This window comes from Scyliorhinus torazame, chromosome 12 (genome assembly GCF_047496885.1).
Source record: "Scyliorhinus torazame isolate Kashiwa2021f chromosome 12, sScyTor2.1, whole genome shotgun sequence".
Taxonomy (NCBI): domain Eukaryota; kingdom Metazoa; phylum Chordata; class Chondrichthyes; order Carcharhiniformes; family Scyliorhinidae; genus Scyliorhinus; species Scyliorhinus torazame.
In genome coordinates this window covers 140,209,381-140,234,142 of record NC_092718.1, presented here as the reverse complement: position 1 = coordinate 140,234,142, position 24,762 = coordinate 140,209,381, and the positions used below count along the sequence as shown (strand labels likewise).

Below are 24,762 nucleotides of genomic sequence, written 5' to 3'. Positions count from 1 at the left end.
ATGATTACACTGGTGAGGCTGCAGAGGAGACAAACCAGAATGTTGCCTGGGATGGAGCATTTGAGCTATGAAGAGAGGCTGGAGAGGCGCGGGTCGTTTTCTTGAGAGCAGAGAAGGCTGAGGAGAGATCTGATTGAGGTGTATAAGGCTGAGGGGTATGGACAGGTTGGATAGGAAGCCGCTGTTCCCCTTAGTTGAAGGGACAATCACGAAGGGGCATAATTTTAAGGTGAGGGGGAGGAGGTTTAGAGGGGATTTGAGGAAACTTCTTTCGCCTGAGTGTCTGAAATGCACTGCCTTGGATGGTTGTAGAGGTGGGAAACCTCACAACCTTTAAAAAGTACATGGGTGAGCACTTATGTACATAGATACATAGAAGATAGGAGCAGGCGAGCCTTTTGGCTCTTCGAGACTGCTCCGCCATTTATAACGATCATGGCTGATCATCCAACTCAATAGCCTAATCCTGCTTTCTCCCCATAGCCTTTGATCCCATTCTCCCCAAGTGCCTGTTAACTATATGCAATGTTTTAGCATAAACTACTTCATAATGTCATAACATTCAAGACTATGGGCCAAGTTCTGGAAGGTGGGATTTGTGTAGATTGTGTGGTTTTGTCGGTGCACATGGGCCGAAGCGCCTTCCTTGTCTGTCACTGTTTGACTCTATGTAGAGATCCAAGGGACTAAGGAGAATGCGGAGTTGAAGGAAATTAGGAGAAGATAGAAAGTTGTATGAAGGAAATTAATCGAACTGATAGTTGATAAGTCCCGGGATCTGATGCTATGCATCCCAGAGTGTTGAGAGAGGTTGCTATAAAGATATTGGATGCATTGGTGATCATTGGTAGCACAGTGGTTAGCACAGTTGCTTCACGTCTCCAAGGTACCAGGTTCGATTCCCGGCTTGGGTCACTGTCTGTGCAGAGACTGCACATTCTCCCCATGTCTGCGTGGGTTTCCTCCGGGTGCTCCAGTTTCCTCCCACAGTCCAAAGATGTGCAGGTTAGGTGGATTGGCCTTTCTAAATTGCCTTTAGTGTCCAAAAAGGTTAGGTGGGGTTATGGGGATAAAGAGGATGGGGTGGAGGCGTGGGGCTTGAGTGGGGTGCTCTTTCCAAGGACCAGTACAGACTCGATGGGCTGAATGGCCTCCTTCTGTACTGTAAATTCCATAATCTTCCCGAATTCTATAGATTCTGGAATACTTCCTGAAGATTGTAAGGTAGCAAATGTCACCATACTATTTAAGAAGGGAGGGACCAAGAAGACAGGGAACTACAGACCATGTTAGCCTTACATCAGTAGTAGGACAAAGTCTGGAATCTATTATGAAGGATGTTGTATTATAAAGGGTTGGCATGGTGGCTCAGTGGTTAGCACTGATGCCTCATGGCGCCAGGGAGCTGGGTTCAATAGTACTTGGGTCTTGAACGACCGTGTGGAGTTTGCACTTTCTTTCGGTGTCAGTGTGGGTTTCCTCCGGGTGCTCCGGTTTCCTCCCATAGTCCAAAGATGTGCAGGTTAGATGGATTGGCCATGCTAAATTGCCAGGGATGGGGTTACAAGGGATAGGGTATGGGCTTCGGAAGGATACTCTTTCTGAGGGTCGGTGCAGACTTGATGGGCCAAATGGCCTCCTTTGGCACTGTATGGATTCTATGATTTCTATGTGATAAATAGACACTTGGACAATCATGATCTGATTGGGTTGTCAGCATGGATCGACAAATGGAAAATCATGTTTGGCCAACTTGTTGGGAGTATTTTGAGGACGTTACTGATAAAATTGATAAAGGAGAGTCGATGGACGTGGCACGTTTGGATTTTCAGAAGACTTTTGATGAAGCCCTCACAGGAGGTTAATTAGCAAAATAAAAGCACATGGGATAGGAAGCAACATGCTGTCATGGACTGAGGATTGGTTAAAGGTAGAAAATAGAGTGTGGGAATAAACAGATCATTCCCACATTAACAGGCTGTGGCTGGTGGGATACCACAAAGGTCAGTACTTGGGCCCCAGTTGTTCACAATATATACTAATGTTTTGGATGTGGAGATCAAATGTCTTATTTCCAAGTTCTCAGATGATACAAAGCCAGGTAAGAATATGTTGTAAGGAAGATCTAAAGGGGCTACAGAAGGTGGAAAAATGTAAGGTAATCCAGTTTGGCGGAAGGAACGGATGTGCAGAGTATTTCCTAAATGATAAGAAATTAGAAAATGTTGATGTACCAAGGGATCTGGACCTCCTTGTCCATAGTTCACTGAAGGCTAATGTGCAGGTGCAGCATGAGGAAGGCTAAGGGTGGCATGGTAGTACAGTGGTTAGCACTGTTGCTTCACATAGCCAGGGACCCGGGTTCGATTCCCAGCTTGGCTCACTGGCTGTGTGAAGTCTGCACGTTCTCCACATGTCTGTGTGTGATTCCTCCGTGTGCTCCATTTTCCTCCCACAAGTCCCGAAAGACGTGCTTGTTAAGTGAATTGGACATTGCGAATTCTCCCTCCGTGTACCCGAACAGGTGCTGGAACAGTCTTGCTTCAGTAGTATGGAAGCTTGGTTAGGCCGCACCTGGAGTACTGTGTACAGTTTTGGTCCCCTTATCTCAAAGGATATTATTGCAATAGAGGGAGTGCAATGAAGGTTTACCAGACTTGTTCCAGGGACAGTGGAATTGTCTTATGAACAGAGATTGGGCAAACTGGGTCTGTATTGCATAGAATCCCTACAATGCAGAAGGAGGCCATTTGGCCCATCAAGTCTGTACCCACCAGCATTCTGAAAGAGCACTCTACCTAGATCCCACCCTATTCTCGGAACCTAACCTGCACATCTATTCTCTAGAGTTTTGCGGAATGAGAAGTGATCTTATTGAAACCTACAAAATACTTGGGGAATAGACAGGGTAGATGCAGGTAAAATGTTTCACTTAGTTGGGAAGTCTAGAACCAGGGGGCACCATTTCAAAATAAGGGTGAAGCCACTTAGGACTGAGATGAGGAGAAATCTCTTTACACAGTAAATTGTCAATCTTTAGAATTTGCCACACAGAGGGCTGTGGAGGCTCAGTCTATTTAAGGTAGAGATTGATAAGATTTCTAACAATAAGTATAGGGTTATGATGTAAAAGATATTCAAGTGTCTGATCAGCCTTTAACAAAATTTTGACCTAATCCTGTTCCTATGTTCCTAGTCCAGGTGTTATTCTCGTCAATCTGCTGGGTTCCCTCAAAGACCAATTTATTCTTCCTCAGGTTATGTATCCAGACAGGAAGTAGCTAACTGTTTATTGCTGTTTGTTTAGGTGTCAATAGCAGGCGATGTTGTGGACGTGGCGTGTGGAGTGGACCACATGGTGGCTCTTACAAGATCATTCATCTGACCTGAGTGCAATGAGAGATGAGAATCTGCTCTGATTCTGGAAATAAACAGCTGCTAACAGTCCCAGGTCTTTCGGCAACCACAGATTGTCCATGCTGAAGATTTCGCTGTGTGGGTTTACTTTGAACTGATTATTTCACTAATCAAGTATTCACTGAATTGGAGCTGCTTTTCTTCATTGTATATCAAACTTTGAAACCAGGTTTTCTTTTTCAATGTGTCTGCTTTCCTTCCACTCACTGACCTCTTTCTTTATCTCTTGCTCTCTATCTGACTTTCTTTCTCTTTCTAGCTTTGGTTAACTCTTGATAACTCTCCGATTTTCTCATTGTCCGTGACTCCATTGTGACGTTTTCACAGCTCCCCAAGTGTTATTTCACGTGATCTCAATCTTGAATATTTTCCTGACCAATCACACTGTGGAAATGGTGTCATTTTATTTTGGGAATGGAATATTCTGGTGCTAAAGGTCTTTGCTCATTCATCTCTCTGTGTGTCATTGTTTTAACCACCTGTACCTTCCCCAACCTCCCATTACACGTCAGATGACTGCCATCAATAGTCTCTTGAATTCTCCCCATATGTTACTGTATCTAGGATACCAATAACACAATGTGCTGTGTGATGTCACAATACTGTGGTGGGTCTTGGGGACAGTGAACAGTATAACTCCCATCCAATCTAAAAATTCACCGGTATCCGATTTTCTGCAGTGAGACAAGAAATCCTGAACTGAGGTGTGGAAGAAGAAATTCCAGATTCATGTGCATAAAAGGAAATTCTGGATTTGTGTGTGAACGAGGAAGTTCTAGATTTACAAAATCTTAGATTCGCTTGCAGAAGAGGAAAGTCTGGATTTTCAAAATTCCGGATTCTTGAGCAGAAGAGGGAATTCTGGATGGTAAAATTCCAGATTTGTGTGCGGAAGAGGAAATTCTGTATTTGCAAAATTCTGGATTTGTGCGAGTTAGAGGAAATTGCGGAGTTTCAAAATCCAGGATTCGTGCGCGGAAGAGGAAATGCTTGATTTGCTAAATTTTTGATTCGTGTGCGGAAGAGGAAATTCCTGATTTGCAAAATTCCAGATTTGTGTGTCAAAGAGGAAATCCTGGATTAGCAAAATTTTGTATTTGTGTGCAAAAAGCAATTAAATAAGAAAACATCATTCAGTCTACAGAACCCATTCCATGGGACATGAGAAAATCTGATCAATTCCAGACTGCCATTCTCTCCATGGTATTGGTGCCACTGTGGACCGTTCTTTCAATGAATATACGCTAGAATTTGAATCCGTTTCACTGACCTATTTCTGCAAAGACTTTCCCTGGAGAACTGGTTTAATAGACATTGATGGAGCCTCTCGATAATTGTCAGTGGATATTTAGACTGCCTGGTTCGGAGATAATCATGTCGAAATAAAGCTGGAAGTGAATTGTTGGAGAGGAATAGAGCGTGTGTTTGCACAGTGATGCCTTCCGATGGTTTACAACAGCTTTGAAAGGATGAATGTAATGTACTTTACAAAATAACATTTAATGTCGTACATAGGGGAGTTCCACTCAATTGTCGTGGAAATTTCATGGATTTTATTTCTGGTTTTTGCTCCTACCACTATCGGTGAGCCATGTGGAATTAGCATGATTGTCGTGCTTATATATGTGAAAATCTGAAAATGTAGGTGGTAAATTTGATTGAGTTTAAATTTCTGACAATCTCTGGACAAGTCTATGTGCTTTGGAATTGTTCAGAGGAAGGAAAGTATCTCCTCGGCAGGTAAGTACAGCTATGTGGGTTTGTTGCATGATCTTAATGATGACACCGATACGGTTGGGGTTAAATGCAGTACTCTGGATGGTTGCCAGGGAGAGGGATTGAGTTGGTAGCATGGGGAACAGAGTCTGTGGCAGGACTATATGATAGCTTCACTGCTTTATTTAAAAGGAAGAAATTTCTGTTCATTGTCTGTGAAGAACATTTGTTCATCCTGCGATTGTAAAAGGCACTAAATAAATGTTCTTTTTTCTTGCTGGCCGTCTCAATGACCAGCTGAATTCTGCCTTAGCCCTCACTCATTTACAGTTCAGTTATTTGCAGTCATTCATTCCTTTCTGCGTCACTAGCAGTTTTGCAAACAGCTCTGATTATTCCTCCCCCAGCTGTAAGTATCCATCAAAAACACCAAACAGGCCCTCACCTGCTTGCTTGGTGTTGAGCTGGTTTAACTAGTTAATGCTGAGGGCCTGTGTTCAACTGAGCAGGCAGGCCCTCGGTATTCATTGATTCAACAAGCTCAACACAGAGCAAGCAGGCCTTCAGAATTAACTAATGAAACCAGCTAAACACCAAGCAGGCCAGTACTCAACATTAACTAGCTTAACCAGCTGCTGGTTTCTCGGAGTTTAAAGCAAAAATACTATGAGTTTAAAGCGAAAGAGGTGGTTGGGGGCAGGACAGTGTCCTGGCACTGGTCTGAGCCTCATGGCAGTGTCAACCTGGCAATTAATTGCAAATTTGGATCCCCACACTCAGATCGCAATGTCTCGTGAGACCTAATAGCCGTCGGGAATCGCAAGAGAGGCTTCTCTCAGGATCTACCGGCCACATCCCGTTCCTAAGTGTGGGTGAATTCAGATCTGGATCTCATGAAAAAAGTTGGTGGGAATCACCCCGCCAAACTCGCCCAAAATGACACTTAGTCATTTTTGGGATAAATTGTGCTGAACGTAGATAATAAAATTCTCAGTCTGAAAGAAAAGCCAATATTGGTAAAATGACAGAAATATGAATGAGTTCAGTGAGAGATTATTGAAAGTGAGCAGAAACAGAAAACCAGTGATGAGAGGGCTGGCCATTCATTAATGAGAGTGTCAGAGAATCTGAAATATTTTTTGTTGATCTTGTAACTTTAAATCCAAGCCTGCATCTCAACCTATAACTTAGTGATATAATCATAAGTTACAACCATACATCTCCTTGAAAGCTCAATCTGTTGTTCTGACAATTTAAACAGTACACCTTTTAAAAGCTACTTTGAAAGCAAGCATGTCCAACCCTGCCCTGACATCACAGTCAACCAATGAAGCCACACAAGCACAATCCAGTCAAATACAGCACACAAGGTCCCAGATTTGCTCCAATCCCCCCTCTAGACCATTAGCCCCAAGCACAATGTCCCGCAATAGCCTGGAGTCATTTGAAGAAGCACATTATGATGAGTACGAGTATTACAATCTGGCAGAATACTCTGCTCACAATGGAGGGAAGGGAAGGAGCAAGAAGGAGAGGGGTCGTAATACAAACCAACACTGTCCAGCTGGGCACGAGAGGAAGATCATGGAGAAACTTTACAACAGCGAGCTGAAAAAAAAGAGAACACGCAGTAGATCCTAGGTGAGCAGTTTTCTGAACTCCCTTCTCTCATGTAGGTGCCCTCCCTACAGTGCATGCTCCCCCTCCCCAAACAGTGTGTGCGTCCCCCTCCCCAAACAATGTGTGCTCCCCCTCCCCAAACAGTGTGTACTCCCCCTCTCCACAGTGTGTGCTGCCCCTCCCCAAACAGTGTGTGCTCCACCTTCCCCACACAGTGTGCTGCCCCTCCCCAGTGTGTGCTCCCCCTCCCCAAACAGTGTGTGCTCCCCCTCCCCAAACAATGTGTACTCCCCCTCCCCAAACAATGTGTATTCCCCCTTCCCCAAACAGTGCGGGCTCCCCCTCCCCAAACAGTGTGTACTCCCCCTCCCCAAACAATGTGTACTCCCCCTCCCCAAACAATGTGTACTCCCCCTTCCCCAAACAGTGCGGGCTCCCCCTCCCCAAACAGTGTGTACTCCCGCTCCCCAAACAGTGTGTGCTCCCCCTCCCCAAACAGTGTGTGCTCCCCCTCCCCAAATAGTGTGTGCTCCCCCTCCTCAAACAGTGTGTGCTCCCCCTCCGCAAACAGTGTGCTCCCCATCCCCCATACACTATGTACTGCCCCTCCCCCATACAGTGTGTACTCCCACTCCGCCACACAGTGCATACATCCCTCCGCCTAAGTGTGTACTCCCCCTCCCCAAACAGTGTGTACTCCCCCTCCCCAAATCGTGTGCTCCCCCTCCCCAAACAGTGTGTGCTCCCCCTCCCCAAACAGTGTGTGCTCCCCCTCCCCAAACAGTGTGCTCCCCCTCCCCAAACAGTGTGTGCTCCCCCTCCCCAAACAGTGTGTGCTCCCCCTCCCCAAACAGTGTGTGCTCCCCCTCCCCAAACAGTGTGCTCCCCCTCCCCAAACAGTGTGTGCTCCCCCTCCCCAAACAGTGTGTGCTCCCCCTCCCCAAACAGTGTGTGCTCCCCCTCCCCAAACAGTGTGTGCTGTCCGTCCCCCACAGAGTGTGCTGCCCGTCCCCCACAGAGTGTGCTGCCTGTCCCCCACAGAGTGTGCTGCCCGTCCGCCACAGTGTGTGCTGCCCGTCCCCCTCATGTGTGCTGCCCGTCGCCCTCATTGTGTGCTGCCCGTCCCCCACAGTGTGTGCTGCCCGTCCCCCACAGTGTGTGCTGCCCGTCCCCCACAGTGTGTGCTGCCCGTCCCCCACAGTGTGTGCTGCCTGTCCCCCAGTGTGTGCTGCCCGCCCCCACAGTGTGTGCTGCCCGTCCCCCACAGTGTGTGCTGCCCGTCCCCCACAGTGTGTGCTGCCCGTCCCCCACAGTGTGTGCTGCCCGTCCCCCACAGTGTGTGCTGCCCGTCCCCCACAGTGTGTGCTGCCCGTCCCCCACAGTGTGTGCTGCCCGTCCCCCACAGTGTGTGCTGCCCGTCCCCCACAGTGTGTGCTGCCCGTCCCCCACAGTGTGTGCTGCCCGTCCCCCACAGTGTGTGCTGCCCGTCCCCCACAGTGTGTGCTGCCCGTCCCCCACAGTGTGTGCTGCCCGTCCCCCACAGTGTGTGATGCCCGTCCCCCACAGTGTGTGCTGCCCCTCCCCCACAGTGTGTGCTGCCCCTCCCCCACAGTGTGTGCTGCCCCTCCCCCACAGTGTGTGCTGCCCCTCCCCCACAGTGTGTGCTGCCCCTCCCCCACAGTGTGCTGCTGCCCCTCCCCCACAGTGTGTGCTGCCCCTCCCCCACAGTGTGTGGTGCCCCTCCCCCACAGTGTGTGGTGCCCCTCCCCCACAGTGATGCTGACCCTCCCCCACAGTGTGTGTGGCCATTCACCACTATGTGTGCTGCCCATCCCCCAGTGTGTGCTGACCCTCCCCCACAGTGTGCTGCCACTCCCCACACACTGTATACTCCCCCCTCCCCCACACAGTGTGTACTCTCCCTTCCCCACAGTGTGTACTCCCCCTGCCCCACACAGTGTACTCCTCTCCCCTAACAGAATGTGTGCTCCCCCTCCCCATATACAAAGAACAAACAAAGAACAAAGAAATGTGCAGCACAGGAACAGGCCCTTCGGCCCTCCAAGCCCTTGCCGACCATGCTGCCCGACTAAACTACAATCTTCTACACTTCCTGGGTCCGTATCCCTCTATTCCCATCCTATTCATGTATTTGTCAAGATGCCCCTTAAATGTCACTATCGTCCCTGCTTCCACCACCTCCTCCGGTAGCGAGTTCCAGGCACCCACTACCCTCTGCGTAAATAACTTGCCTCGTACATCTACTCTAAACCTTGCCCCTCACCTTAAACCTATGCCCCCGAGTAATTGATCCCTCTACCCCGGGGAAAAGCCTCTGACTATCTGTTAATGCCCCTCATAATTTTGTAGACATCTATCAGGTCGCCCCTCAACCTCCTTCGTTCCAGTGAGAACAAACCGAGTTTATTCAACCGCTCCTCATAGCTAATGCCCTCCATACCAGGCAACATTCTGGTAAATCTCTTCTGCACCCTCTCTAAAGCCTCCACATCCTTCTGGTAGTGTGGCGACCAGAATTGACCACTATACTCCAAGTGTGGCCTAACTAAGGTTCTTTACAGCTGCAACATGACTTGCCAATTCTTATACTCAATGCCCCGGCCAATGAAGGCAAGCATGCCGTATGCCTTCTTGACCACCTTCTCCACCTGTGTTGCCCCTTTCAGTGACCTGTGGACCTGTACTCCTAGATCTCTTTGACTTTCAATACTCTTGAGGGTTCTACCATTCACTATATATTCCCTACCTGCATTAGACCTTCCAAAATGCATTACCTCACATTTGTCCGGATTAAACTCCAACTGCCATCTCTCCGCCCAAGTCTCCAAACAATCTAAATCCTGCTGTATCCTCTGACAGTCCTCATCGCTATCCGCAATTCCACCAACCTTTGTGTCGTCTGCAAACTTACTAATCAGACCAGTTACATTTTCCTCCAAATCATTTATATATACTACAAACAGCAAAGGTCCCAGCACTGATCCCTGTGGAACACCACTGGTCACAGCCCTCCAATTAGAAAAGCATCCTTCCATTGCTACTCTCTGCCTTCTATGACCTAGCCAGTTCTGTATCCACCTTGCCAGCTCACCCCTGATCCCGTGTGACTTCATCTTTTGTACTAGTCTACCATGAGGGACCTTGTCAAAGGCCTTACTGAAGTCCATATAGACAACATCCACTGCCCTACCTGCATCAATCATCTTAGTGACCTCCTCGAAAAACTCTATCAAGTTAGTGAGACACGACCTCCCCTTCACAAAACCATGCTGCCTCTCACTAATACGTCCATTTGCTTCCAAATGGGAGTAGATCCTGTCTTGAAGAATTCTCTCCAGTAATTTCCATACCACTGAAGTAAGGCTCACCGGCCTGTAGTTCCCTGGATTATCCTTGCTACCCTTCTCAAACAGAGGAACAACATTGGCTATTCTCCAGTCCTCCGGGACATCCCCTGAAGACAGTGAGGATCCAAAGATTTCTGTCAAGGCCTCAGCAATTTCCTCAGCAATAGTGTGTACTCCCACTCCCCATTCAGTGTGTGCTCCCCCTCCCCCAACAGTGTGTGATCCCCCTCCCCCATAGTATGTACTCTCACTCCACCACATTGTGCATACTCCCCTCCACCACAGTGTGTACTACCCCGCCGCCATACAGTGTGTACTCCCCCTCCCCAAACAGGATGTCCTCTCCCTCCCCCAAACAGAGTGTACTCAGCCTCAGTGTATACTCCCCCTCCCCATACACTGTGTTCGGCCCCTCCCCGCGATGTGTGCTGGCCCACCACACGATGTGGGCTGTCCCTCCCCACAATGTGTGCTCCCTCGCCCCCACAATGTTTGCTCCCCCTCCCCCACAGTGTGTGCGTCCCCTCCCCACAGTGTGTGCTGCCCGTCACATACGGTGTGTGCTGCCCCTCCCACAGTGTGTATACCCCTTCAGCCATACAGTGTGTACTCCCTCTTCCCAAACAGTGTACTCCCCCTCCTCAAACAATGTACTCCCCCTCCCCAAACAGTACTCCCCCTCCCCCACAGTGTGCTATCCCCACGTTGTGTGCTGCCCCTCCCCCACAGGGTTGCCCCTCACCCACAGTGTGCTGCCCCTCCCCCACAGTGTGTTCCCTCTCCCCACAGTGTGTGCTGCCTCTCCCCACAGTGTGTGCTGCCTCTCCCCACAGTGTGTGCTGCCCCTCCCCACAGTATGTGCAGCCTCTCCCCACAGTGTGTGTGCTGCCCCTCCCCACAGTGTGTGCTGCCTCTCCCCACAGTGTGTGCTGCCGCTCCCCCACAGTGTGTGTTCCCTCTCCCCCGCAATGTTTGCTCCCCCACCCCCATGGTGTGTGCTGCCCCTCCCCCACAGTGCGTTGCCCCTCCCACAGAGTGAGTTGGCCCTCCCCACAGTGTGTGTTGGCCCTCCCCCACAGTGCGTTGCCCCTCCCACAGAGTGCATTGGCCCTCCCCCACGGTGTGTGTTAGCCCTCCCCACGGTGTGTGTTAGCCCTCCCCCACGGTGTGTGTTGGACCTCCCCCATGGTGTGTGCTGCCCCTCCCCACAGTGTGTGCTGCCTCTCCCCACAGTGTGTGCTGCCGCTCCCCCACAGTGTGTGTTCCCTCTCCCCCGCAATGTTTGCTCCCCCACCCCCATGGTGTGTGCTGCCCCTCCCCCACAGTGCGTTGCCCCTCCCACAGAGTGAGTTGGCCCTCCCCACAGTGTGTGTTGGCCCTCCCCCACCGTGTGTGCTGCCCCTCCCCATGGTGTGTGCTGCCCCTCCCCCACAGTGCGTTGCCCCTCCCACAGAGTGCATTGGCCCTCCCCCACGGTGTGTGTTAGCCCTCCCCACGGTGTGTGTTAGCCCTCCCCACGGTGTGTGTTAGCCCTCCCCCACGGTGTGTGTTGGACCTCCCCCACGGTGTGTGCTGCCCCTCCACCACGGTGTGTTGGCCCTCCCCACGGTGTGTGTTGGCCCTCCCCCACGGTGTGTGTTGGCCCTCCCCCACGGTGTGTGCTGCCCCTCCACCACGGTGTGTGCTGACCCCCACACAGTGTGCGCTCCCCCTCCCCCACTAAGTGTGTAAATGTGGTATTATCAGGTATTGCAGCACCCGAGAGGCTGAAGTTCCATTGGTCAAACCTGGGGGTTTACCATTGTCTGTATAGTATGTAGCTCCACCCAGATAGGCGCCCTCATTCTGTACCCGAGCTGCTGGGGAACAGTTCTAGTCTATTAAAGCCTTCAGTTGTGCTACAACATCGTTTTAGTAGTTATTGATGGTACATCAATTTAATCGACTACACTTAAGCAGAAAGGATGGATCTCCGAATCAAGCCGGAGTGTCTGCAACTCAGTCCCCAAACTCAGCGGCGATTTTCAAACACTGGCTGGCGTGTTTCAAAGGCTACCTTGAGACGGCTGGAGGCATACCCTCGGGGGAGCAGAACAGCATCTCCTGCACTCAAGGGTAAGCCCTGGGATCTACACCCTCATCGAGGAGGCGGAAGACTTTGATGCGTCAATCGAACTTTTAAAAGGACATTATATCCGCCCAGTATATCAGGTCTACTCACGTCACTTGCTTGCAACGAGACGACAAAGCCCCAGGGAATCGTTGGAGGAGTTCGACCGCGCGCTACTGGTACTGGGCAGAAGCTGTGGCTGCCCGCAAGTTTCGGCGAGCGACCACACGGAACTCCTAATCCGGGATGCCTTCGTAGCAGGTATGAGTTCCTCAGAGATCCACCAGCGTCTTATAGAGAAAGACACCCTGGACTTAGGGAGGCACGGGCCCTGGCAGGGTCCATGGACGTTGCCTCCAGGAACGCACAATCCTATGTGCCCGACCGCGCGGCAGCCCCCTGGGCAGCGTGGAATCCCGTAGCGGCAGCCCCACAGACCTTCCCCGTGTCCCCGCAGGCCTACGCTGTAAGGCGGCCCGCCAACTCCGATGGGCCCTGCTGTTTCTTCTGCGGGCAGGAAAAGCACCCCCGCCAGCGCTGCCCGGCCCGCACATCCACCTGCAAAGGGTGCGGCAAGAAGGGCCATTTTGTGGGGGTCTGCCAGGTGTGAGCGGTGACCACGGTCTCCAGTGGCGACTCCGGGCTGCCACAGCGAACTTCTCGGAGCCCCAGGCGGCCAGCAGTCACCACCACCCCCGTATCCTAGGGCCACGTGCGGCCCACAGGCGCTGCCATCTTGTTCCCCGGACACCGCGCTGGACGGATGGGTACAGCCATTTTGTCCACCTCCGACCACCATGTGCGATCCATGGGAGACGCCACCTTGGATGGGGCCCCAGGACCCCAGCCCGGCCGACTATACACTGGCCGATCAAAATTCACAGCTACTACGTCTGGCCTCGGTGACTCTGGACCAAACCCGACATCGAACACTGTCAACAGCAACGACGATGGTCTTCATCAACGGCCACGAGACGTCCTGCCTGATCGACTCTGGGAGCACGGAGTGCTTTATACACCCCGACACGGTAAGGCGCTGTTCACTTTTTAACCACCCTGTAAATCAAAGAATCTCCCTGGCCTCCGGTTCCCACTCAGTGGAGATAAAGGGGTTCTGTCTAGCAAACCTCACAGTCCAAGGAAGGAAATTCAACAATTTCCGCCTTTATGTCCTTCCGCACCTCTGCGCTGCTACACTCCTGGGGTTGGACTTCCAATGTAACCTGCTAAGTCTGACCTTCAAATTCGGCGGCCCTATACCCCTTACTGTATGCGGCCTCGCGACCCTCAAGGTCGACCCGCCTTCCCTGTTTGCGAACCTCACCCCGGATTGCAAACCCGTCGCCACCAGGAGCAGATGGTGCAGTGCCCAGGACCGGACGTTCATTAGGTCGGAGGTCCAAAGGCTACTAAGGGAAGGGGTCATTGAAGCTAGCAACAGTCCCTGGAGAGCGCAAGTAGTGATGGTAAAGACCGGGGAGAAACATATGATGGTCATTGACTACAGCCAGACCATCAACAGTTTTACGCAGCTGGACGGGTACCCTCTCCCCCGCATATCCGACCTGGTAAACAGGATCGCGCATTATAGGGTCTTCTCCATGGTGGATCTCAAGTCCGCCTACCACCAGCTACCCCTCCGCACTAGTGACCGCAAATACACTGCCTTCGAAGCAGATGGGTGGCTCTATCATTTTTTAAGGGTTCCCTTCGGTGTCACTAACGGGGTCTCGGTCTTCCAACGTGAGATGGACAGAATGGTTGACCAGTACGGATTACGCGCAACGTTGCCATAGCAAGATAACGTCACCATCTGCGGCCATGACCAGCAGGACCACGACACCAACCTCTGAAAATTTCTCCAGACCGCTAAAATCCTTAACTTAATGTAAAATAAGGAGAAATGCGTAGTTAGCCATTCCCGTCTACGTAGTGCAAAATGGAGTTATAGGCCCCGACCCTGAATGCATGCGCCCCCTCATGGAGTTCCCCCTCCTTCACTGCCCCAAGGCCCTGAAGCGCTGCCTTGGGGTTTTTAGCTACTACGTCCAGTGCGTCCCAAAAGCCCGGCCCCTGATCCAGTCCACAACCTTCCCCCTGTCGAAGGAGGGCCGCCAGGCCTTCAACCGCATCAAAGCAGACATTGCAAAGGCCACGATGCACGCCATCAACGAGTCCCTCCCCTTCCACACTCTTCCACAGTGTGTGCTCCTCCTCCCCCACACAGTGTGCTCCCCTCCCCCACACAGTGTGTGCTCCTCCTCCCCCACACAGTGTGCTCCTCCTCCCCCACACAGTGTGCTCCCCTCCCCCACACAATGTGTGCTCCCCTCCCCCACACAGTGTGTGCTCCTCCTCCCCCACAGTGTGTGCCCCCCCTCCCCCACACAGTGTGTGCTCCCCCTCCCCACACAGTGTGTGCTCCGCCTCCCCACACAGTGTGTGCTCCGCCTCCCCACACAGTGTGTGCTCCGCCTCCCCCACACAGTGTGTGCTCCCCCTCCCCCACACAGTGTGTGCTCCGCCTCCCCCACACAGTGTGTGCTCCGCCTCCCCCACACAGTGTGTGCTCCCCCCTCCCCCACACAGTGTGTGCTCCCCCTCCCCACACAGTGTGTGCTCCTCCTCCCCACACAGTGTGCTCTTCCCCCACACAGTGTGTGCTCCTCCCCACACAGTGTGCTCCCCCTCCCCACACAGTGTGTGCTCCTCCTCCCCTACACAGTGTGCTCCCCCTCCCCCACACAGTGTGTACTCCTCCTCCGGACACAGTGTGTGCTCCTCCTCCCCACACAGTGTGTGCTCCTCCTCCCCCACACAGTGTGTGCTCCCCCTCCCCCACACAATGTGTGCTCCTCCTCCCCACACAGTGTGTGCTCCCCCCTCCCCACACAGTGTGCTCCCCCTACCCCACACAGTGTGTGCTCCCCACGCCCACACAGTGTGCTCCCCCTACCCCACACAGTGTGTGCTCCCCCTCCCCCACACAGTGTGTGCTCCCCCTCCCCCACAGTGTGTGCTCCTCCTCCCCACACAGCGTGCTCCCCTCCCCCACACCGTGTGCTCCCCCTCCCACACAGTGTGCTTCCCTCCCCCACACAGTATGCGCTCCCCACCCCCACACCGTGTGCTCCCCCTCCCCCACACAGTGTGTGCTCCCCACCCCCACACCGTGTGCTCCCCACCCCCACACCGTGTGCTCCCCCTCCCCCACACAGTGTGTGCTCCCCACCCCCCACACCGTGTGCTCCCCCTCCCCACACAGTGTGCGCTCCCCCTCCCCCACAGTGTGCTCCCCCTCCTGCACACAGTGTGCTCCCCTCCCCCACACAGTGTGTGCTCCCCCTCCCCCACACAGTGTGTGCTCCCCCTCCCCACACAGTGTGTGCTCCCCCTCCCCCACACAGCGTGTGCTCCCCCTCCCACACTGTGTGTGCTCCCCCTCCCACACTGTGTGTGCTCCTCCTCCCCCACACAGTGTGTGCTCCTCCTCCACAGTGTGTGCTCTTCCCCCCCCCACAGTGTGTGCTCCCCCTCCCCCACACAGTGTGTGCCCCCCCCTCCCCCACACACTGTGTGCCCCCCTCCCCCACACACAGTGTACCCCTCCTCCCCCACACACTGTGTGCCCCCCTCCCCCACACACTGTGTGCTCCCCCTCCCCCACACAGTTTGTGCTCCTCCTCCCCCACACAGTGTGTGCTCCCCCTCCCCCACACAGTGTGTGCTCCCCCTCCCGCACACAGTGTGTGCTCCTCCTCCAGTGTGTGCTCCTCCTCCCCTACAGTGTGTGCTCCCCCTCCCCCACAGTGTGCTCCCCCTCCCCCACACAATGTGTGCTCCCCCTCCCCCACAGTGTGCTCCCCCTCCCCCACACTGTGTGTTCTCCACCTGCCCCACACAACGTGTGCTCCCCCTCCCCACACAGTGTGTGCTCCCCCTCCCCACACAGTGTGTGCTCCCCCTCCCCACACAGTGTGTGCTCCTCCCCACACAGTGTGTGCTCTTCCCCCCCCACAGAGTGTGTGCTCCCTTCCCCCACACAGTGTGTGCTCCCCCTCCCCCACACAGTGTGTGCACTTCCTCCCCACACAGTGTGTGCTCCCCCTCCCCCACACAGTGTGTGCCCGTCCTCCCCCACACAGTGTGTGCTCTCCCCCCCCCCACACAGTGTGTGCTCCCCCTCCCCCACACAGTGTGTGCTCCTCCTCCCCACACAGTGTGCTCCTCCTCCCCTACAGTGTGTGCTCCGCCTCCCCACACAGTGTGTGCTCCTCCTCCCCACACAGTGTGTGCTCCCCCTCCCCACACAGTGTGTGCTCCTCCTCCCCACACAGTGTGTGCTCCTCCTCCCCTACAGTGTGTGCTCCCCCTCCCCCACACAGTGTGTGCTCCGCCTCCCCACACAGTGTGTGCTCCCCCTCCCCCACACAGTGTGTGCTCCCCCTCCCCACACAGTGTGTGCTCCTCCTCCCCACACAGTGTGTGCTCCTCCCCTACAGTGTGTGCTCCCCCTCCCCCACACAATGTGTGCTCCTCCTCCCCACACAGCGTGCTCCCCCTCCCCACAGTGTGTGCTCCTCCTCCCCCACACAGTGTGTGCTCCCCTCCCCCACACAGTGTGTGCTCCCCACCCCCCACACCGTGTGCTCCCCCTCCCCACACAGTGTGCTCCCCTCCCCACACAGTATGCGCTCCCCACCCCCACACCGTGTGCTCCCCCCCCACACAGTGTGTGCTCCCCACCCCCACACAGTGTGCTCCCCCTCCCCCACACAGTGTGTGCTCCCCACACCCACCCCCGTGTGCTCCCCCTCCCCCACACAGTGTGTGCTCCCCCTCCCTCACACAGTGTGCTCCCCTCCCCCACACAATGTGCTCCCCTCCCCCAGACAGTGTGTGCTCCCCCTCCCCACACAGTGTGTGCTCCCCCTCCCCACACAGTGTGTGCTCCCCCTCCCCCACACAGTGTGTGCTCCCCCTCCCCCACACAGTGTGTGCTCCCCCTCCCCCACACAGTGTGCGCTCCTCCTCTCCCACACAGTGTGTGCTCCCCCTCCCCCACACAGCGTGTGCTCCCCCTCCCACACTGTGTGTGCTCCCCCTCCCACACTGTGTGTGCTCCTCCTCCCCCACACAGTGTGTGCTCCTCCTCCACAGTGTGTGCTCTTCCCCCCCCCCACAGTGTGTGCTCCCCCTCCCCCACACAGTGTGTGCCCCCCCTCCCCCACACACTGTGTGCCCCCCTCCCCCACACACAGTGTACCCCTCCTCCCCCACACACTGTGTGCCCCCCCTCCCCCACACACTGTGTGCTCCCCCTCCCCCACACAGTTTGTGCTCCTCCTCCCCCACACAGTGTGTGCTCCCCCTCCCCCACACAGTGTGTGCTCCCCCTCCCGCACACAGTGTGTGCTCCTCCTCCAGTGTGTGCTCCTCCTCCCCTACAGTGTGTGCTCCCCCTCCCCCACAGTGTGCTCCCCCTCCCCCACACAATGTGTGCTCCCCCTCCCCCACAGTGTGCTCCCCCTCCCCCACACTGTGTGTTCTCCACCTGCCCCACACAACGTGTGCTCCCCCTCCCCACACAGTGTGTGCTCCCCCTCCCCACACAGTGTGTGCTCCCCCTCCCCACACAGTGTGTGCTCCTCCCCACACAGTGTGTGCTCTTCCCCCCCCCACAGAGTGTGTGCTCCCTTCCCCCACACAGTGTGTGCTCCCCTCCCCCACACAGTGTGTGCACTTCCCCCCCACACAGTGTGTGCTCCCCCTCCCCCACACAGTGTGTGCCCGTCCTCCCCCACACAGTGTGTGCTCTCCCCCCCCCCACACAGTGTGTGCTCCCCCTCCCCCACACAGTGTGTGCTCCTCCTCCCCACACAGTGTGCTCCTCCTCCCCTACAGTGTGTGCTCCGCCTCCCCACACAGTGTGTGCTCCTCCTCCCCACACAGTGTGTGCTCCTCCTCCCCACACAGTGTGTGCTCCTCCTCCCCACACAGTGTGTGCTCCTCCTCCCCTACAGTGTGTGCTCCCCCTCCCCCACACAGTGTGTGCTCCGCCTCCCCACACAGTGTGTGCTCCCCCTCCCCCACACAGTGTGTGCTCCCCCTCCCCACACAGTGTGTGCTCCTCCTCCCCACACAGTGTGTGCTCCTCCCCTACAGTGTGTGCTCCCCCTCCCCCACACAATGTGTGCTCCTCCTCCCCACACAGCGTGCTCCCCCTCCCCACAGTGTGTGCTCCTCCTCCCCCACACAGTGTGTGCTCCCCTCCCCCACACAGTGTGTGCTCCCCACCCCCACACCGTGTGCTCCCCCTCCCCACACAGTGTGCTCCCCTCCCCACACAGTATGCGCTCCCCACCCCCACACCGTGTGCTCCCCCCCCACACAGTGTGTGCTCCCCACCCCCCACACAGTGTGCTCCCCCCTCCCCCACACAGTGTGTGCTCCCCACACCCACCCCCGTGTGCTCCCCCTCCCCCACACAGTGTGTGCTCCCCCTCCCTCACACAGTGTGCTCCCCTCCCCCACACAATGTGCTCCCCTCCCCCAGACAGTGTGTGCTCCCCCTCCCCACACAGTGTGTGCTCCCCCTCCCCACACAGTGTGTGCTCCCCCTCCCCCACACAGTGTGTGCTCCCCCTCCCCCACACAGTGTGTGCTCCCCCCTCCCCCACACAGTGTGTGCTCCTCCTCTCCCACACAGTGTGTGCTCCCCCTCCCCACACTGTGTGTGCTCCTCCTCCACAGTGTGTGCTCTTCCCCCGCACACAGTATGTGCTCCCCTCCCCCACACAGTCTGCTCCCCCTCCCCACACAGTGTGTGCTCTTCCCCCCCACACAGTGTGTGCTCTTCCCCCCCACACAGTGTGTGCTCCCCCTCCCCACACAGTGTGTGCTCCCCCTCCCCCACACAGTGTGTGCTCCCCCTCCCCCACAGTGTGCTCCTCCCCACACTGGGTGTTCTCCTCCTGCCCCACACAGTGTGCTCCCCCTCCCGACACAGTGTGTGCTCCTCCTCCCCACACTGTGTGCTCCCCCTCCCGACACAGTGTGTGCTCCTCCTCCCCACACAGTGTGTGCCCCCTCCCCCACACAGTGTGTGCCCCCTCCCCCACCCAGTGTGTGCTCCCCCTCCCCCACCCAGTGTGTGCTCCCCCACCCAGTGTGTGCTCCCCCTCCCCCACCCAGTGTGTGTTCCCCCTCCCCCACCCAGTGTGTGCTCCCCCTCCCCCACCCAGTGTGTGCTCCCCCTCCCCCACCCAGTGTGTGTTCCCCCTCCCCCACCCAGTGTGTGCTCCCCCTCCCCCACCCAGTGTGTGCTCCCCCTCCCCCACCCAGTGTGTGCTCCCCCTCACCCACCCAGTGTGTGCTCCCCCTCCCCCACCCAGTGTGTGCTCCCCCTCCCCCACCCAGTGTGTGCTCCCCCTCCCCCACCCAGTGTGTGCTCCCCCTCCCCCACCCAGTGTGTGCTCCCCCTCACCCACCCAGTGTGTGCTCCCCCTCCCCCACCCAGTGTGTGCTCCCCCTCCCCCACCCAGTGTGTGCTCCCCCTCCCCCACCCAGTGTGTGCTCCCCCTCCCCACCCAGTGTTTGCTCCCCCTCCCCACCCAGTGTGTGCTCCCCCTCCCCACCCAGTGTGTGCTCCCCCTCCCCACCCAGTGTGTGCTCCCCCTCCCCACCCAGTGTGTGCTCCCCCTCCCCACCCAGTGTGTGCTCCCCCTCCCCACCCAGTGTGTGCTCCCCCTCCCCACCCAGTGTGTGCTCCCCCTCCCCACCCAGTGTGTGCTCCCCTCCCCACCCAGTGTGTGCTCCCCCTCCCCACCCAGTGTGTGCTCCCCTCCCCCACACACTGTGTGCTCCCCCTCCCCCACATAGTGTGCTCCCCCTCCCCACACAGTGTGTGCTCCTCCTCCCCACACAGTGTGCTCCCCCTCCCCCACAGTGTGCTCCCCTCCCCCACACAGTGTGTGCTCTTCCCCCCCCCACACAGTGTGTGCTCCCTTCCCCCACACAGTGTGTGCTCCCTTCACCCCACACAGTGTGTGCTCCCCTCCCCCACACAGTGTGTGCTCTTCCCCCCCACACAGTGTGTGCTCCTCCTCACCCACACAGTGTGTGTGCCCCCTCCCCCACACAGTGCGTGCTCCTCCTCCCCTATAATGTGTGCTCCTCCTCCCCCACACAGTGTGTGCTCCTCCTCCCCCACACAGTGTGCTCCCCTCCCCCACACAGTGTGTGCTCCTCCTCCCCCACACAGTGTGTGCTCCCCTCCCCCACACAGTGTGTGCTCCTCCTCCCCCACACAGTGTGTGCTCCCCTCCCCCACACAGTGTGTGCTCCTCCTCAACCACACAGTGTGTGCTCCCCTCCCCCACACAGTGTGTGCTCCTCCTCCACTACACAGTGTGTGCTCCTCCTCCCCCACACAGTGTGCTCCCCACCCCCACACAGTGTGGGCTCCTCCTCTCCCACAGTGTGTGCTCCTCCTCACGCACACAGTGTGCTCCCCTCCCCACACAGTGTGTGCTCCTCCTCCCCACACTGTGCGTTCTCCTCCTTCCCCACACAGTGTGTGCTCCTCCCCGTCACACAGTGTGTGCTCCTCATCCGCCACACAGTGTGTGCCTCCTCCTCCCCCATACAGTGTGCTCCCCTCCCCCAAACAGTGTGTGCTCCTCCTCCCCACACAGTGTATACTCCTCCACCACACAGTGTGTGCTCCTCCTCCCCCACACAGTGTGTGCTCCCCTCCCCCACACAGTGTGTGCTCCCCTCCCCCACACAGTGTGTGCTCCTCCTCCCCACCCAGTGTATACTCCTCCACCACACAGTGTGTGCTCCTCCTCCCCCACACAGTCTGCTCGCCTCCCCCACAGAGTGTGTGCTCCTCCTCTCCCACAGTGTGTGCTCCTCCTCACGCACACAGTGTGCTCCTCCTCCCCACACAGTGTGCTCCTCCTCTCCCACACAGTGTGCTCCCCTCCCCCACACAGTGTGCTCCCCTCCCCCACACAGTGTGTGCTCCTCCTCCCCACACAGTGTGTGCTCCTCCTCCTCCCCCACACAGTGCGTGCTCCTCCTCCCCACACAGTGTGTGCTCCTCACCCGCCACACAGTGTGTGCTCCTCCTCCCCACCCAGTGTGTGCTCCTCCTCCCCCACACAGTGTGTGCTCCTCCTCACCACACAGTGTGTGCTCCCCCTCCCCCACACAGTGCGTGCTGCCCCTCCCCCACACAGTGTGTGCTCCTCCTCTCCCACACAGTGTGTGCTCCCCTCCCCACACAGTGTGTGCTCCTGCTCCCCACACAGTGTGTGCTCCCCCTCCCCCACCCAGTGTGTGCTCCCCTCCCCCACACAGTGTGTGCTCCTCCTCTCCCACACAGTGTGTGCTCCTCCTCTCCCACACAGTGTGTGCTCCCCTCCCCCACACCGTGTGTGCTCCTCCTCCCCACACAGTGTGTGCTCCCCCTCCCCCACACAGTGTGTGCTCCCCCTACCCCACACAGTTTGTGCTCCCCTCCCCACAGTGTGTGCTTCCCCCTCCCCCACAGAGTGTGCTCCCCCTCCCCCACACAGTGTGTGCTACCCCTACCACACACAGTGTGTGCTCCCCCTCCCCACACAGTGTGTGCTCCTCCTCTCCCACTGTGTGTGCTCCCCCTCCCCACACAGTGTGTGCTACCCCTACCCCACACAGTGTGTGCTCCCCCTCCCCCACACAGTTTGTGCTCCTCCTCTCCCACACAGTGTGTGCTCCCCCTCCCCCACACAGTGTGTGCTCCTCCTCCCCCACACTGTGTGCTCCCCTCCCGCACACAGTGTGTGCTCCCCCTCCCCCACACAGTGTGTGCTCCCCTCCCCCACAGTGTGCTCCCCCTCCCCCACACAGTGTGTGCTCCTCCTCCCCCACACAGTGTGTGCTCCTCCTCTCCCACTGTGTGTGCTCCCCCTCCCACACAGTGTGTGCTCCTCCTCCCCCACACAGTGTGTGCTCCTCCTCTCCCACTGTGTGTGCTCCCCCTCCCCACACAGTCTGTGCTACCCCTACCCCACACAGTGTGTGCTCCCCCTCCCCCACACAGTTTGTGCTCCTCCTCTCCCACACAGTGTGTGCTCCCCCTCCCCCACACAGTGTGTGCTCCTCCTCCCCCACACTGTGTGCTCCCCTCCCGCACACAGTGTGTGCTCCCCCTCCCCCACACAGTGTGTGCTCCCCTCCCCCACAGTGTGCTCCCCCTCCCCCACACAGTGTGTGCTCCCCTCCCCCACACAGTGTGTGCTCCTCCTCCCCCACACAGTGTGGGCTCCCACTCCCCCACACAGTGTGTGCTCCCCTCCCCCCACACAGTGTGTGCTCCCCTCCCCCACACAGTGTGTGCTGCCTTCCCCCACAGTGTGGGCTCCCCCTCCCCCACACAGTTTGTGCTCCTCCTCCCCCACACAGTGTGTGCTCCCCCTCCCCCACACAGTGTGTGCTCCCCTCCCCACACAGTGTGTGCGCCTCCTCCCGCACACAGTGTGCTCCCCTCTCCCACACAGTGTGTGCTCCTCCTCCCCTCACAGTGTGTGCTCCCCCTCCCCCACACAGTTTGTGCTCTCCCTCCCCCACACAGTGTGTGCTCCTCCTCCCCCACCCAGTGTGTGCTCCCCTCCCCCACACAGTGTTTACTCCCCCTCCCCCACCCAGTGTGTGCTCCCCCTCCCCCACCCAGTGTGTGCTCCCCCTCCCCACCCAGTGTGTGCTCCCCCTCCCCCACCCAGTGTGTGCTCCCCCTCCCCACCCAGTGTGTGCTCCCCCTCCCCACCCAGTGTGTGCTCCCCCTCCCCCACCCAGTGTGTGCTCCCCCTCCCCCACCCAGTGTGTGCTCCCCCTCCCCCACCCAGTGTGTGCTCCCCCTCCCCCACCCAGTGTGTGCTCCCCCTCCCCCACCCAGTGTGTGCTCCCCCTCCCCCACCCAGTGTGTGCTCCCCCTCCCCACCCAGTGTGTGCTCCCCCTCCCCACCCAGTGTGTGCTCCCCCTCCCCCACCCAGTGTGTGCTCCCCTCCCCAACCAGTGTGTGCTCCCCTCCCCCACCCAGTGTGTGCTCCCCCTCCCCCACCCAGTGTGTGCTCCCCCACCCAGTGTGTGCTCCCCCTCCCCCACCCAGTGTGTGCTCCCCCTCCCCCACCCAGTGTGTGCTCCCCCTCCCCCACCCAGTGTGTGCTCCCCTCCCCCACCCAGTGTGTGCTCCCCCTCCCCCACCCAGTGTGTGCTCCCCTCCCCCACCCAGTGTGTGCTCCCCCTCCCCCACCCAGTGTGTGCTCCCCCTCCCCCACCCAGTGTGTGCTCCCCCTCCCCCACCCAGTGTGTGCTCCCCCTCCCCCACCCAGTGTGTGCTCCCCCTCCCCCACCCAGTGTGTGCTCCCCCTCCCCCACCCAGTGTGTGCTCCCCCTCCCCCACCCAGTGTGTGCTCCCCCTCCCCCACCCAGTGTGTGCTCCCCCCTCCCCCACCCAGTGTGTGCTCCCACTCCCCCACCCAGTGTGTTCCCCCTCCCCACCGAGTGTGTGTTCCCCCTCCCCCACCCAGCGTGTGCTCCCCCTCCCCCACCCAGCGTGTGCTCCCCCTCCCCACCCAGTGTGTGCTCCCCCTCCCCACCAGTGTGTGCTCCCCCTCCCCACCCAGTGTGTGCTCCCCTCCCCACCCAGTGTGTGCTCCCCTCCCCACCCAGTGTGTGCTCCCCCTCCCCACCCAGTGTGTGCTCCCCCTCCCCACCCAGTGTGTGCTCCCCCCCCCCACCCAGTGTGTGCTCCCCCTCCCCACCCAGTGTGTGCTCCCCCTCCCCACCCAGTGTGTGCTCCCCCTCCCCACCCAGTGTGTGCTCCCCCTCCCCACCCAGTGTGTGCTCCCCCTCCCCACCCAGTGTGTGCTCCCCTCCCCACCCAGTGTGCTGCTCCCCCTCCCCACCCAGTGTGTGCTCCCCTCCCCCACACACTGTGTGCTCTCCCTCCCCCACATAGTGTGTGCTCCCCCTCCCCCACCCAGTGTGTGCACCTCCTCCCCCACCCAGTGTGTGCACCTCCTCCCCCACCCAGTGTGTGCACCTCCTCCCCCACCCAGTGTGTGCTCCTCCTCCCCCACCCAGTGTGGCTCCTCCTCCCCCACACAGTGTGTGCTCCCCTCCCCCACACAGTGTGCTCCTCCTCCCCCACACAGTGTGCTCCCCTCCCCCACACAGTGTGTGCTCCTCCTCCCCCACCCAGTGTGTGCTCCCCCTCCCCACCCAGTGTGTGCTCCCCCTCCCCACCCAGTGTGTGCTCCCCCTCCCCACCCAGTGTGTGCTCCCCCTCCCCCACCCAGTTTGTGCTCCCCCTCCCCCACCCAGTGTGTGCTCCCCCTCCCCCACTCAGTGTGTGCTCCCCCTCCCCCACCCAGTGTGTGCTCCCCCTCCCCACCCAGTGTGTGCTCCCCCTCCCCACCCAGTGTGTGTTCCCCCTCCCCCACCCAGTGTGTGTTCCCCCTCCCCCACCCAGTGTGTGCTCC

The 24,762-nt window shown here is 57.6% G+C and overlaps 1 protein-coding gene and 1 pseudogene across 6 annotated transcripts in view; both read left to right on the top strand.

The window, feature by feature from the left end:
- rcc1l (RCC1 like) overlaps window positions 1–5,435 on the top strand; it is a 225,259-nt gene extending 219,824 nt beyond the window's left edge. For 4 of the 6 annotated variants that reach the window (XR_011933644.1, XR_011933641.1, XM_072469102.1 and 1 more), the window contains one exon: window positions 3,308–5,435. Coding sequence is in view for 2 of the 6 variants with exons in the window: in XM_072469102.1 (XP_072325203.1) it covers window positions 3,308–3,390 (83 nt within the window). In the remaining 4 variants the exon portion in view is untranslated. The remainder of the gene's footprint in view (window positions 1–3,307) is intronic. The other 2 variants (XR_011933643.1, XR_011933642.1) reach the window with 1 other exon arrangement.
- Window positions 5,436–6,526: 1,091 nt separating this feature from the next.
- Window positions 6,527–24,762, top strand: part of LOC140386623 (nuclear protein 1 pseudogene) — a 46,885-nt pseudogene continuing 28,649 nt past the window's right edge.